The sequence below is a fragment of the Carcharodon carcharias genome, chromosome 23 (assembly GCF_017639515.1).
Source record: "Carcharodon carcharias isolate sCarCar2 chromosome 23, sCarCar2.pri, whole genome shotgun sequence".
Taxonomy (NCBI): Eukaryota; Metazoa; Chordata; class Chondrichthyes; order Lamniformes; family Lamnidae; genus Carcharodon; species Carcharodon carcharias.
In genome coordinates, this window is record NC_054489.1 from 15,021,860 (window position 1) to 15,035,390 (window position 13,531).

A 13,531-nucleotide genomic window follows, 5' to 3' on the forward strand; every position below is an offset into this window, starting at 1 on the left:
CGATTGCCACCCCGGATATAAATATGCTCCAGCAGAGTTTATACAATTCCAAATCCACCACTGCAAAAATTGCACTTCTGCATCCATCAGTTTATTTTCATGGTGGAATACACATTACATATTGCTGCAGTTTGTTGTGATGTTCTTGTGTCCTGTGTGATTTTTTTTCACACATCTGACGTGAGGCTATCGGATTTCATCTTTCGCCGGAAGGGCCTTGTAGAATTGCAAGTGTCAGCCCCGGCTCAGTTGGTCGCACTCTTTGTCTCTGAGTGACAAGGTTTCGGGTTCATGTCCCACTCCAGGGCCTGAGCACAAAAATCTGAACGCTGACGCTCTGCTGCAGTACTGAGGAAGCGTTGCGCTGTCTGAGGTGCTGCCTTTCAGACGAGATGTTTAACTGAGGCTCCATCTGCTCGCTCGGTTGGATGTCCAGGAAACCATGGCACTACTCGAAGAAGAGCAATGGAGACTTCCCTGGTGCCCTGACCAATGTTTACCCCTCAAAAAAAAACCAGATTATCTGCATATTATCATCACATTGTTGCCTAATGCGTATTGACCGCTGTGTCTCCTGCGTTACAACAGTGACTACACTTCAAAAGTATTTCCTTGGCTGTAAAGTGCTTTGAGACGTCCGCTTCTCAAGAAATGCGCTACATAAATGCAAGCTTTTCTCACTTTAATGCTAAAATCTAATGGAGTAAAGGAATTAAACTTATTCTGTCACACTGAAGCAGCAACCTTAGACATTATCCTTAATTCAGGGCTGTCTTTCAGCTGGATAATATTCCTTTGAGTTTTCAGCTTTATTTTCAGTCTTCTTTCTTAGTAACACAATGTTAAATACGGTTCTATAAAATTGCTCATGCAAATTAGGAGCAGGAGTAGGCCACTCGGCCCCTCGAGCCTGCTTCACCATTCAATAAGATCATAGCTGATCTGATAGTAACCTCAACCCCACATTCCTGCCTACCACCTTGCTTGTGAAGAATCTAATGTGAACTGTTATAATAGAGTTGTAACCCTGTCTGGTTTGACAGCTAATGCTCGGTTAAAGTAGCGGAGTCCTACAAACTCATTGAGCTGCTAACATGTTTGACAATTTCTTGCTTTAAAATCTGACTCGAATCTCTTCTTGTCCTGCTCCTCCAGGTTTTTTACAGTCAATTCCCCCTGAACCCAGCCCCTTTCCCTCACTGTTTTTTCCACTGTTCCTGTTCTTTTGTCTCCGTGTCACTTGTTCTCTGTTCCTCTTTTGAGTTAAACGTCTCTAGATAAAGGCAGCGATCCATCTGCCAAGCCTTCCTGTTACTGAAACCGGGTCTTATAACTTCAAAGGAACATAAAAGAAAACGAGCTGCTTTTAAACAAGAGAGGGGCATTCAGCATTCCCGGAGAGAGAGAGAGAGAGAGGGAGAGAGAGAGAGCAGCTTGGGAAATTAGGTGCATGTTGATTGTGATTGGTGTGGGATTGCACGATCACACATGTTAGCTACAGCTGAGCAGAAAGCCTGTGTACTGACAAAAGAGAGTCAGAATGGTGTTACATAAAACTGCAAGACTCCATAAATTATACTTTACCAACATGGATTAAGGTAACGAGCTGACAGAAGGAAGCCACCCACGGCCCCTCTCCCCACCTCCCCCCCCCACCACCCCCCCAGCCCCCTCGGTAAAAAATTGCCCTGCTTTTGTTTTCCACAGACTTTCAGATTTTGTTCACAACTTTTATCAAATGGCAGATTTCAAAAACTGGAATAAAAAGGAAGCACTGCGGCTGCTGAAAATCTCAAATAAGGACAATGGGCGCTGGAAAAACTCAGCAGGTCTGGCAGCATCTGTGGAGAAGGAGTCAAGAGTTGACGTCTTGAGTGGAATATGACCTCTTTGGAACAGTTCTGAAGAAGCCATTTTCAACTGGAAATGTTAGCTCTGTTTCTCTCTCCCCTGATGCTTCAACACTGGAATGGTGTACCAGCCTGGTATGTGCAAGACTGGGGATGAAGGTGTTGCCTTTAGTTTAATTGAAGTTTGTTTTAAATAATCCTAGGTGGGTGTAAAATATGAACAGTCAGCCTCGGCCCCTCTAACAAAGCCAAACTAGAGCATTTTCTCGGTCAGTTAAAATCATCGTTTTGGGGAAGTGCATTCCACGCTCATGAGAATGTTTCTTGTGTCTAAACTTTCCCCACCCTGGACTCATTTTAATGATCTTCCTTAATCTTAACAGCTGTAAACCTTTTAACAGAGTAAATGTTTGAGTTGATGTATCTTTTGGGATATGGATGAAAGTGTGCGCCTAAAGAGTGAGCATTTTGAGCTATCTGAATGTTGCAATGTCAGATGCGTAGGAAGACTCATAGGATACTCCCAGAGTTTCAGCCAAACTTAAAAACCATAAATCACAGACCTGCAGGTTTTGACACAACATTTCTGACTAAATATTTATTCCTGCCTCTGACTTTTAAGCTATCACATTACAGGTGTGCATCAAAGATGGTTTAGTTTATGACTGTTTAGCTGCACAAATTTGTGGATATTTTGGGCTGAATATTAGCCTCCAAAAAGGAGTATGGCAGAGTTGAGTGAGAGCGTAGAACGGTTACAGCACACAACGAGGCTATTCGGCCTGTTGTGTCTGTGTCGGCTCTCTGCATGTGCAGCTCACCTAGTTCCGTTCCCCCTGCCTGTTCCCCACAGCATTGCAATCTTTTTCCCCTCAGAGAATTACCCAATTCACTTTTGAAAGCCACGATTGAATCTGCTTCCCACCACACTTCAAGGCAGTGCGTGCCAGATCCTGACCACTCACTACATAATGAAAGTTTTTTTTTCTCATGTCGTCGCTGCTTCTTTTTCCCATCACCTTAAACCTGTGTCCCCTGGTTCTCCATCCTTCCACCGACAAGAACAGTTTCTCTGTCTTTAACTCCAAAATGTCAAACCCAACCCACCCAGGCCCGGGTTTAACAGAGGTGAGACAAGAGAACGGGCAATGGACCAGCTTCAAGAGGCAGGGTAGGCATTTCAATATTTTAATGAAGCTGGTAGCCTTAGTGTTAATCTACCTTGCAGGTTTTGCTTTCCGAGTGTCTCAGGACTGGGAGAACTGAGGTGAGGGCAGATCGGGGAAAAGATAAGCGCATTTCCAGCACTGCTTGTGGGCTAGGAGGAACATGAGTGCTTCCCCCTCCACCAATCCCCACCCACCACAAGCCCCCTCCCCATTAGATCCGGCCCCATATAAACACCCCAAGGGTCCTTGATTTTAACACCTTGGTTTTAAAGCTCTAACCCTTGTTTTCGAACCCCTCCTTGACCTTGCTCCCCCCCTATCTCTGCAATCTCCCCCAGCCAGACAACCCTGTGCGATATCTGTGCCCCCCTAATTCTGGCCTCTTGTGTATTCCTGACTTTTATCGCTCCACCATTGGTGGCCATGTTCTCGGCTGCCTAGGCCCCAGGTTCTGGAATATCCTCCCTACATCTCCACCTCCCTTTCCTCTTTTAAAACAATCTACTTCTTTGACCAAGTTTTTTGGTCGTCTGACCTAATATTTCCTTATGTGGCTCAATGTCATACTTTGTTTAATAATGTTCCAACGAAGCAACTTGGGATGTGTTATTATGTTAAATATAAATATGAGTTGTTGTTGGGTCAGGGTCTCTTTCAAGCTGCCAGCTGCAGCTCAAGGCCTCCGAACTGCTTCTGCTGCCTGTCCACCAGTTTGACTTCCAGACAGGAAACAGTCTGTGCAACGCTGTGGAGCCAAAATTCGGCAGCAGGTGCTGGGGAAAGCCCAACTCCCAGGTTTCCCAACCAATGCACCCCCTCCAACCCCCCTCCAAGCCAGGAGTTGTCCACCACCCTGCCTTCCCCCTACCCTCCCCCCACCCCAAATAATCGCACTGACACATCCTACCCCTTCTCCAGATTGCTGCAGCCTTTTCCTCAGGACCTTTAACCTGCTGCATTGGGACAATAACCAAGCAGTCACTTGGTAGGTAGAGAGCTTGAATATTGCTGAAGAGAGCGACATGTTGTTGAAACTGTGCCAGTGCCTCACCTTTCAGCAATAGTCAATAACTGAGATCACAGTTTAGATCACAGACTAGTCAGTGGGAGACCACACCAAAAATAAAACAAAATGTGGAGAGTGACACAGTTAAAGAGGATTGACCCTATAGGCAGATAACCTGCTAACTCTCGGTTCTAGACCGAAACATGACGATCAGAACTTTAGTGAGGTTATTGGAGAATCCCAGTGCCATTGGAATCAGACCCCAGCAAGGGGTGGTTAGGTTAGGCCTGGGTTGTGTGCGATAGTGTAGAACGGGTGGATGGTGAGTTGGCATTTTGTCTTGCGTCTCTCCCTTTGAAGTCAGTGGCTGCAGACTTGCCATCATCCAGTTTCACAACCAGCGCACACCGTCTCAATCTATCCCAGTGTCTGCAAAGGGGAGTGGGAAATAAAGGGGGATAGAGGATGCAGCAGATGCTATCGCCTCTTGGTGAAAAGCACCGGCTCTTTATTCTGTGCTTTTCCATTTTGATTGGGATCCTGGGAGCTGATCAGCGTCTGATCCCAAAGTGCAGAATGATGCACAGCGTGCCATTGAGTTGTTGTCTCAGTTGGATAATTTTCTTTGAGTTTTCAGCTTTATTTTTAGTGTTTTTTTTAGTGACAAATCAAATGTTAAATACGTTTCTATAAAATTACTTTCTCGTATGAATTAGCAGCAGGAGTAGGCCACTCAGTCCCTCGAACCTGCTCCACCATTCAATAAGATCATGGCTGGTCTGATTGTAATCTCAACCCCACATTCCCACCAACCCCCCCCTTTCACCCCTTTGCTTATGAAGAATCTAATACAAACTGTTATAATAGAGTTGTTACCCTGTTTGATTTGACAGCTAATGCTCTGTTAAAATAGCGGGGAGTGAGTCCTACAAACCCTATTGTATCGCTGCAGTCTTCCAAGCTCAAGTGGTGAGCCCAGGTTTAACCGTTTGATTTGTTTTGCTTGGCAGGTAATGGTTAACGAAGCGGCTGCCCAACTCTGCCTGATCGACACCACCCTGCTCGCCAGGCGGGACGAGCTTTTCCCACTCGCCCGACAAGTGGTCCGAGACTCCGGGTACAAATACAGTCACAGGTACTCCAGGTAGGGAAGGTGGTTTAACCCAGTCAGGGCCCACCCCTCCCAGCCACAAACCACCCAATCAGGGCCCACCCCTCCCAGCCACAGACCACACAACCTGACACCACCAGGGCTAACTACTGAAAGCACGCAGCTTGTGCTCAACCCTGAAAGGACTGGACACCACAACAGTGTCCCAGAACCTGTGTTTGTGGCAACTTGACTTAATATCTCACGGCCATCAAGGATTCCATTGACCAACTGGGCCATTGCGAGAAATAACTTTCTGATGTAAAGATTTAAGAAACAAAGCAAAGCTAAATCATAATGTGAGAAGACTGAAACACTGGGCAGAACTTTACAGCCCTGTTGTGGCAGAGCAGGGTTGAAAAATGTGGAGAGCTGTCCAAAAATCCATTGACTTTGGCAGGACTGTGAAATCTGGCCGGCAGGAGAGGCTGTAAAATTCTGCCCACTGAATATATAAGATCTATATTATAGAAAATATATGCAAATTTACAATGTAAATAGATTGACATGAACTTTTAATGAATTCTGGGGATGTGATTGTCTCTGGCGACAGTATTTATTGCCTATCCCTAATTGCCCTTTAGAAGATGTTGGTGAGCCACCTTCTTGAACCGCTGTAGACCGTGCCGTGAAGGTACCGTTAGCTGGGGAATTTCAAGATTTGGACCTAACGACCATGAAGGAACAGTGTGTGATATGTGTTCAAGTTGGGATGATAGTGAGTCATACATATCAGGAAAGTCCCAGGTTCCAGCCCTGGTCAATGTTGCATTGGCAGAAGTGGACAGCTATAGTCATTATGGCACAGAACGAGGCCATATGGCCCATTGAGTCCACCTTGCAGTTTCCCTGGGCTAAGGAAGGATAAATAAAGATTCCCACTCCTGCTTAATTGCGGACGTCAAGGTGTAATGTCCCCAAGGAACCTTCTGACACAAAAAGGTAGGTTTTTCGACTACGCACTCCCAGTGTCGACCCTCATCCCTGGGGAATGCTCTCTGGAACATCACACACGTGCCCTGCCCACCCCATGATGTTTAGTCCATTAAAATTAATAAGGGTAAAATTGCAGGCTTCCCAAGTGCAATTTCCCATTTGTCCTCCTGTTGGGCAAGGAAGGAAGTAATTGGAGACTCGTTCCTTAACTCTCCATGCTTACACGATGCACAGCCACATGGACGAGGGGCTGATTGGTCACTGCCACCCATGAAAGCTTGTCCTACCCCATAATACTCACTCCGCCCAGGACTGGAGCAGAGAACAACAAATAGATTGTTCTGAACAAAATGGAGTCACTTGGAACCTGTTTCCTTTTTGCTTTGAAAATGCAGCTCTTCCTTCACCAAAATTCTTTCACTTGCTTAAGAAATTGAGAACTAATATTGATTTGACCTTGTTCGACACCCAAGGGCATCCATTTGTATTGGATAGCTGCTTTCTGAAGCCCCTTCTCCAGCCTTAACTGCCCTATTCATATTGCTGAACATTTCTGCAGCAACCAGTTCATGAGGATTTACTGAGTTCCAATATCCGTGCCATCAGTAGAGCAAAGTCGGTGCACTGTACAGGCCAGCAGTGGTGAAACTGTTTTGCAGTCTCTTATTGTTGGGTATCAGTCATCTACTACTCACCACCAGTAGTTTAGGTTGCACGTGGTGCCATGCTAATTGGCGTTTAGATGGGAGACTGAGACAGCACTGCCAGGTGTCTGTAGTGTGATTGAAAGGTATGGACACCAGTTTTATTCCCACCGGTTGAGTCTGACGACAGCTAAAGCATTAAAAAAAAGTCTTTGCATTTATATAGCTCTTTTCACATCCTCGGGACATCCAAAAATGCTTCCCAGTCAGTGAATTACTTCTGAAGCATTGTCACGCAGTCAAGCATCACAATTAATATACACACAGCAGGGCCCCACAGATCCCAGATCCTTTTGCATCCACATGATCAGAAGACATGGTCTTGGTTTATCAGCACACTGGAAAGCCCTGCTGATGACCGCTGCCTTTTCTTGTTGCGTGAGGTACTAAAGAGCAGATGCCTGTGGCACAGGAGCCAGTGAGAGAGAGTGCCTTCCGCAGAGATGGGGAGAACAAGACCAAAGTAAATGGCTTCACTTTCCAGGTGTTTACCCTCTGTGTTAATCTTGGCACAGTGGCAATATACCTTCCTCCTGAGTAGGAAGTTGTGGGTTCGATCCCCACTTCAGTGATCTGAGCACATAATCTGGGCTGGCAGTACTTGGAGAGTGCTGCACTGTCAGAGATGCTTCTTTATGATGAGATGTTAAGCTGAGGTACCAGTCTGCCTTCATAATGAAGCTGGATGTAAAAAATCCCATGGCACTACTTGAAGAAAGGCAGGCATGTTCCCCTGGTGCCCTGGCCTATGTTTATCCCTAACTCGACATCACGAATAAACAGATTACCTGATCATTATCCCCTCGCTTTTTGTGGGAGCTTGCTGTGCGCAAATTAGCTGCTGTGCTTCCTACATTACAACAGTGACTACACTTCAAACAGAAAAATACTTAATTGGCTTTAATATCCTTTGGGGCATCCTGTAGCTGTGAAAGGCGCTATGTAAATGCACATTCCTTCAAAAAGCTGAATACTGCAGATTCTAGAAGTTTAAAATGAAAACAGTAAATGCTGGAAATGCTCGGCAGGTCAGTCAGCATCTGTGGAGAGAGAAACAGAGTTAACCGGTCAGTGGCCTTTCATCAAAATCTCTCTCCGTAGATGCGGCCTTACCGGCGGAGTATTTCCTGAATTGTGTTTTTTTAGTTTTGCATTCTTTGTTTCTTCTTTCTTTGCTCTAAAGTTTCATCCGAGGAACGACAGCCTTGACAATGCAGCACTCTCTTGGTACTGCATTGAACGGCCAGCCTAGGATGTACGCTCAAGTCTTTGAGTAGGAAAGGGGCATGGAGCCATAACACTCTGAACCCAGAGGCGACAGTGCTCAGCCAAGCTAGTGCCTGTCAATGAAGGGAGTTCCCCATTTCTGGCGAATGTCAAATATAAAGAGGGCGGAGGCTTGGTGAAACCACTTTCTACAAGTTATTCTATCTCCAGATCTTAGCTTCCCAGAAATAATTAGTAGCTATTAGGAAATTAATGATTTTATTGGAATATGTGACAAGATGGATTCCAGGATTGCCAACACCCTCTCAGACCTGGAGTCTCCAGGAATTGATGTTAATCCCAGGGAGCAACTCAGGAGAAAAATCCTGAGAGTGTTAAACAAAATTTGTGTGGTTTTCATTTTCTTTGAACTGTTCTGTTTATTAGTTTTAAAAATATTGGAGATAGGAAAACAGGGCTGTTTGCCTGACGGTCAAGCCTCATCCAATTGGATCCTGAAGAGTCTTATTTGTTTTTCAATTGGCTGGGAACGCAGTGCACTGCGAGGTCAGATGTGTTGGCCAACCAGTGGCAGGAGCCAGGAGGCTGGGGATTCGGAGGAGCAGGAGATCCTGAGATGAAGCCTCCTAGAATACGCTTGAACAGAGTTGGCAATCCTAGTGCATCTTGAACAAGCTGTTTAAATAGTCGCTTGGTAACGCAGAACTTTAATATTGCTCAAAAGAGAGACATGTTGCCGAATCTTTTCATCTTGCACTCATCAGGACAAATGCAAGAATTCAAACAATCACTAAAGTATAAGTTGTTGCCATCGTTTGAAATTTGGCATTCTTGCATTTGTCCTGATGAGTGCAAGACAAAAAGCTTTGGCAACATGACTCTCTATTCAGCTTTAATGTTAGATCGTTTCCAAAGTCATTAGGATCATCTCTAATGTTTTTTAGATCCAAGTTTGCAGATGCACCCATACCTAAAAGGCCAAGGCTGGATCCCAATGGGCAGTACCTGCGTGATGAGGTTCACACTCGGACTGTGCAAGCAGAATTGATGAAACTGAAGAGACAGGTGAACACCACTTGCTGTTTAATTTCCAGTGTTGTCCCCGGAGCGATCCATCCCCTAGCTACAGCCCAGTGATCCCTGCTGCAAAAGGCCGTGTGGCTAGATGTTGGGGAGGAGACGATCAGGCTCAACTCTGATTCCTTCCCTGCCTTTCTACCTGGCCCTGCTTCTTGCTCCTGTTTTGCCCAAAGCCAGTTTCACCTGCTGTTGTCACGGCTCGGAGAGGGAAATTGGACTGGTGTGGGACACGTGGGAGAATCCTCGAAACCCAGGGGTAGTTAGAGGAGCTGATCATTCCAGGACGATGAGAAGTGAGCTTGACCAGGTCATCGATATGTGTCCTTGGAACACGCGGCCATAAGCGTGGGTGCTCAGAGCAGCAGGAATGATGCGCTACGTGCTGAACGCTCTTTGCTCCTGGGAACGTCTCGGCTCAGCAGCTGGAAATTTGCTTTATCTTTTAGATTCCGCCTCCCCTCTAGCCCACCGCCCCATCACAGACCCACACCGCATGCAAGTAACAAGGAACTTTCATTGGTGTAACATCTTTTACATGTCCCAAAGTGCTTTGCAGCTAGTGATCTACTTTTGAAATGGGCTGGCTGTTTCTCAGTCAAATCCAGCAGCCGATATTCCCACAGCAAGCTCTCATAAATAACAAATAAGGTAAATGGCCATTTAACCTGTTGTGGTGGTAATTGGTTAGCAGATAGCTGTTGGACAGGACACTGGGAGATATGTATATCTTCCTCCTACACTTGAACAGTCAGCTGGGGCCTCAATTTAATGTCTCATCCCAAAGATGGCACTTCTGACAGTGCAGCACTCCCGAATCTCCTTCGGGTTTTTTTTTGTGGCCACGATCTTAAACTTATGCCCTCTAATTACCGATACGCCGACCAGCGGAAATCGGTTTTCCTTCTTTACCTCGCAGCAGGACTTCCCAAACTGTGGGTCGCGGCCCCCAGTGGGGTGGCTAGATGGGAGCTTGGGGTCATGAGCTCCGAGGCGGCAGTGGTTGTCGTGGAGCTTGGACTGCTGTGAGGACCCTTTAAATCCTCATGGCCTGAATATTGGCGTCGGCGAGCGCGGAGGGGACGGGCCCCACACTCCGACGCGCAAAATGATGCGTGATGATGTCCGGCATTTGCCGCAATGTCATCGTGAGTCGTTTAGATGTTCCGTTCAGCGGACACGTGCCAGAGGTAGCTGCGCACCTGCCGAACTGTCAAAGGCCCTTTAAGGCCATTAGGAAACTAATTTAGATAATTAACAGAGCCCAAGCGACCTTTGCCTTTTTCAGGGGCGGGATGAGGTTTCCTGAAGGTTTAATAAAATCAACAAATAAATTTTGCTAAATTGACAAACATGTCCCAGCTCATGTGACAACGGTCCCGTGAGGGGACGTGTCTAAATAATTTTATTATTTATCCGACACAGGTAAGTTTCTGGCCCATGTCCCTTTTAACTGTGGGCATGGTCCAATCGCCAGTGAAAAGCTGAGTGTTTTAACCTGCAGTTGAGTGTAAGCCTTTCCCTCTCCCCCTCCACCCGCTGCTTTCACAGCTCTAGCCCCCCCACCCCCACCCCGCCCCACCTAGCTCTCACTCTGGGGTCATAGCAATTCACAAGCCTCAAAATGGGGTCACTGTGGGGTAAAAGTTTGGGAGGCACTGCCTCATGGTTTTAAGTCTCCTGTTAACCTGCTCTATCTTAATGGAAGGAGCTGCTGTTTCTCTAGCCTCTCCTCATAATAATGCCTCTGGTTTCTGGTATCATCTGAATAAGTCTCTGTCTGCACTGTGTGAGTGGCCTTTGCATGCTTCTTGAAGTATGTCACCCACACTGGACGCGAGGTTATAACTGCAGTCCAATCGCTGATTTCAATGGGTTTAGCATTACCTTTTTGTGCTTTAGGATGGTAATGCTTCTCTTACAGCTTCATAATTTTGTCCTTCCACTTTAAAATGTACAAAAAAACTCTTTGGGCTGACTTCCTCTTTTTTTTGGTGTGAATTGCTGTTCAGCATCATTTTGCCAACTGAAGTGGTTACAGCATTCTGGGGTCATGTGCTGTGGGCACTTACAATCCTTGTGCACCGCACAGGGTTTAAAGAGATAATGCTAAACCCAACCATGGCATTACCTGCCCTCCCCTGGAAGGGTCGCTGGCTAAAGATCAGGAGCAAGAATCTTGACATTTTTCCCTTCATACCCCCCTCTCCCAAATCAATCAGCAATGGGGCTGATTATCTCTTCCCTGTAGGAGTAGGCCAGTCAGCCTTTTGAGCCTTTGCTGCCATTCAGTGACACCCCATGACTTACCACCTAGTTCCATATACCCACCTTTGCCCATACCCCTTAAGGGGATTTTGGTCACTTTGCTTAAGGAGGGTCTAACTTGCATTGGAGGCAGTTCAGAGAAGATTCACTAGCTGTTTCCTGGGATGAAGGGGTTGTTTTAAGAGGAAAGATTGAGCAGGTTGGACCTACACTCTTTGGAGTTTAGAAGAATGAGAGGTGATCTTATTCAAACATATTAGATTCTGCGGGGGCTTGACAGGGTAGGTGCTGAGAGACTGTTTCCCCTCGTGGGGGAATCTAGAACTAGGGGGCACGGTTTCAAAATAAGGGGTCTCCCATTTAAGACGGAGATGAAGACGAATTTCTTCTCTCAGACGTTAGTGTTAGGAATTCTCTTCCCCAGTGAGCAGTGGCAATCGGATCGTTGAATATAATCAAGGCTAAGTTAGACAGATTTTTGATTGACAAGGGAGTCAAAGATTATGGGTGAGTGATGGTGGCAGGAAAGTGGAGTTAAGGACAGAATCAAATAAGTCATGATCTTTTTGACTGGCAGAGCAGGCTTGAGGGATCGAATAGTCCACCCCTACTCCTTTTTCTTATATTCTAATGGGGACTGAACCATCTACTTTGGGATTCTTCAACCGGAATTGGTTGAGTGAGTGCAGGTCAAAGTTGGCCAGGACACTGATTAATATCTGTGAAAGTTATTCATTTGGTGATATGTCCACCAGTTGCTTTCATAGCACATACAGGCATGGCGCTGGTTGCCCTGCATGCTGCCAAGTACTAAGGGGAGTTCACATGTTTTTTCTCTCTCATACAGGAGCGACTGCTGGAGATTCAGGCTATACTGGCTGGCATTTACCAGAAACAGGAAACCCTAAAATCCAAGATTATCCAGGAGGAGCTTAGCCACAATGTGGCTGAGGTCCATGAACTTCAGGTGAGCTTTCATACTGCGATGCTGAAGTGAAATTGCTTCTGATTTGCCACAGAACCCTTTAGGGATGGTGGTAGCTCAGAGGTTTATGTATTCTCTTCCAGTAGTTAATGGACTAGTCTACTGTTAGAAGTGATCCCATGACTTGCTGACCAATTCTGTGCGTGCTAATAACCAATTTAAGATAATCAGTTGAGCTTATAACGTAGTTCATTCACACTTGCTAGAAGCAACATACATTTTTACACAGGGGCCCATTCTCTGCAAAAAAAAGGAATATATTCAAGCCTGGTATCTTTTTTGAATTACCTGGGAGCTTGGGTGGCCTATAGTTCTTCATTGCTTCCTTTAAGGCAACACCTGGGTCAATCATTGTCGACTTGACAACCAATCAGCACCCTTCTCTCCTGTAATATAAATTGTTGTGATCATTTGAAATTTGACATCCTTGCATTTGTCTTGATGGGTGCAAGATGAGACGCTTCAGCAACATGTCTCTCTTTTCATCAAATATAGAAATGTGTAAATATTGGCTCCAGTTGTATTCTTCTTCAACTGGCTTTCTGGGGAGGCTGTGGCAGCAACAAACTGCTCATAAATATAATAAGCACCCGTGATGTGCTGTGCCCATCACTTGGTGATTTGGTCTCATCCAGATGTTTATTTGCTCTTGTCTTCTGCCTGGTTATTTTTGCTTCACCCTATCTCTCTCTGTCTCTCTTCTTTCCTGTGGAACCTCGCAGCTAGAACTGGAGAAGGTCACCACAGAACAACTCTCTCTGATGCAGGAACAGAATGACCTCATCAAGAAACAGAAGCGTAGCGATAAATATTTCTCAGCGAAGGCTCGCAGCCTCTCCTTGCTCGGGATGCATCCTGTGGAAGAGGAGGATGGTGGGATGTCAGAAGGTAGCGGTGATGGTAAGTTAACCATTTCATTGCTTGATGCCACTCTTAAGCCCTTTCAACGCTGCAGCAGAATATTTCTGACAAAGTCACCTTTTAGCTCAGGGCAGCTTGATGGAGCACTAGAGCTCTAGGAAGCTCCATCACAGTTTAACAGAAAACAGACTGGTGGCCTGAAATGTCTCACATAGTCACAGCTACACCAGTGCGCAAACCACTAAGAAAGGAACGCACTTCCACTTTGTGTAAAGCCTTTCAAAGTGAGTGGAGTATT

The 13,531-nt window shown here is 45.9% G+C and overlaps 1 protein-coding gene across 6 annotated transcripts in view; it reads left to right on the forward strand.

Moving 5' to 3' along the window:
• Positions 1 to 13,531, forward strand: part of LOC121294039 (NGFI-A-binding protein 1-like) — a 47,774-nt gene that overhangs the window by 23,499 nt on the left and 10,744 nt on the right. For 5 of the 6 annotated variants that reach the window (XM_041217553.1, XM_041217552.1, XM_041217550.1 and 2 more), the window contains 4 exons: positions 5,036 to 5,169; positions 8,987 to 9,107; positions 12,235 to 12,354; positions 13,095 to 13,272. In XM_041217553.1, coding sequence (XP_041073487.1) covers positions 5,036 to 5,169; positions 8,987 to 9,107; positions 12,235 to 12,354; positions 13,095 to 13,272 — 553 coding nt within the window. The remainder of the gene's footprint in view (positions 1 to 5,035; positions 5,170 to 8,986; positions 9,108 to 12,234; positions 12,355 to 13,094; positions 13,273 to 13,531) is intronic. The other variant, XM_041217555.1, reaches the window with a different exon arrangement.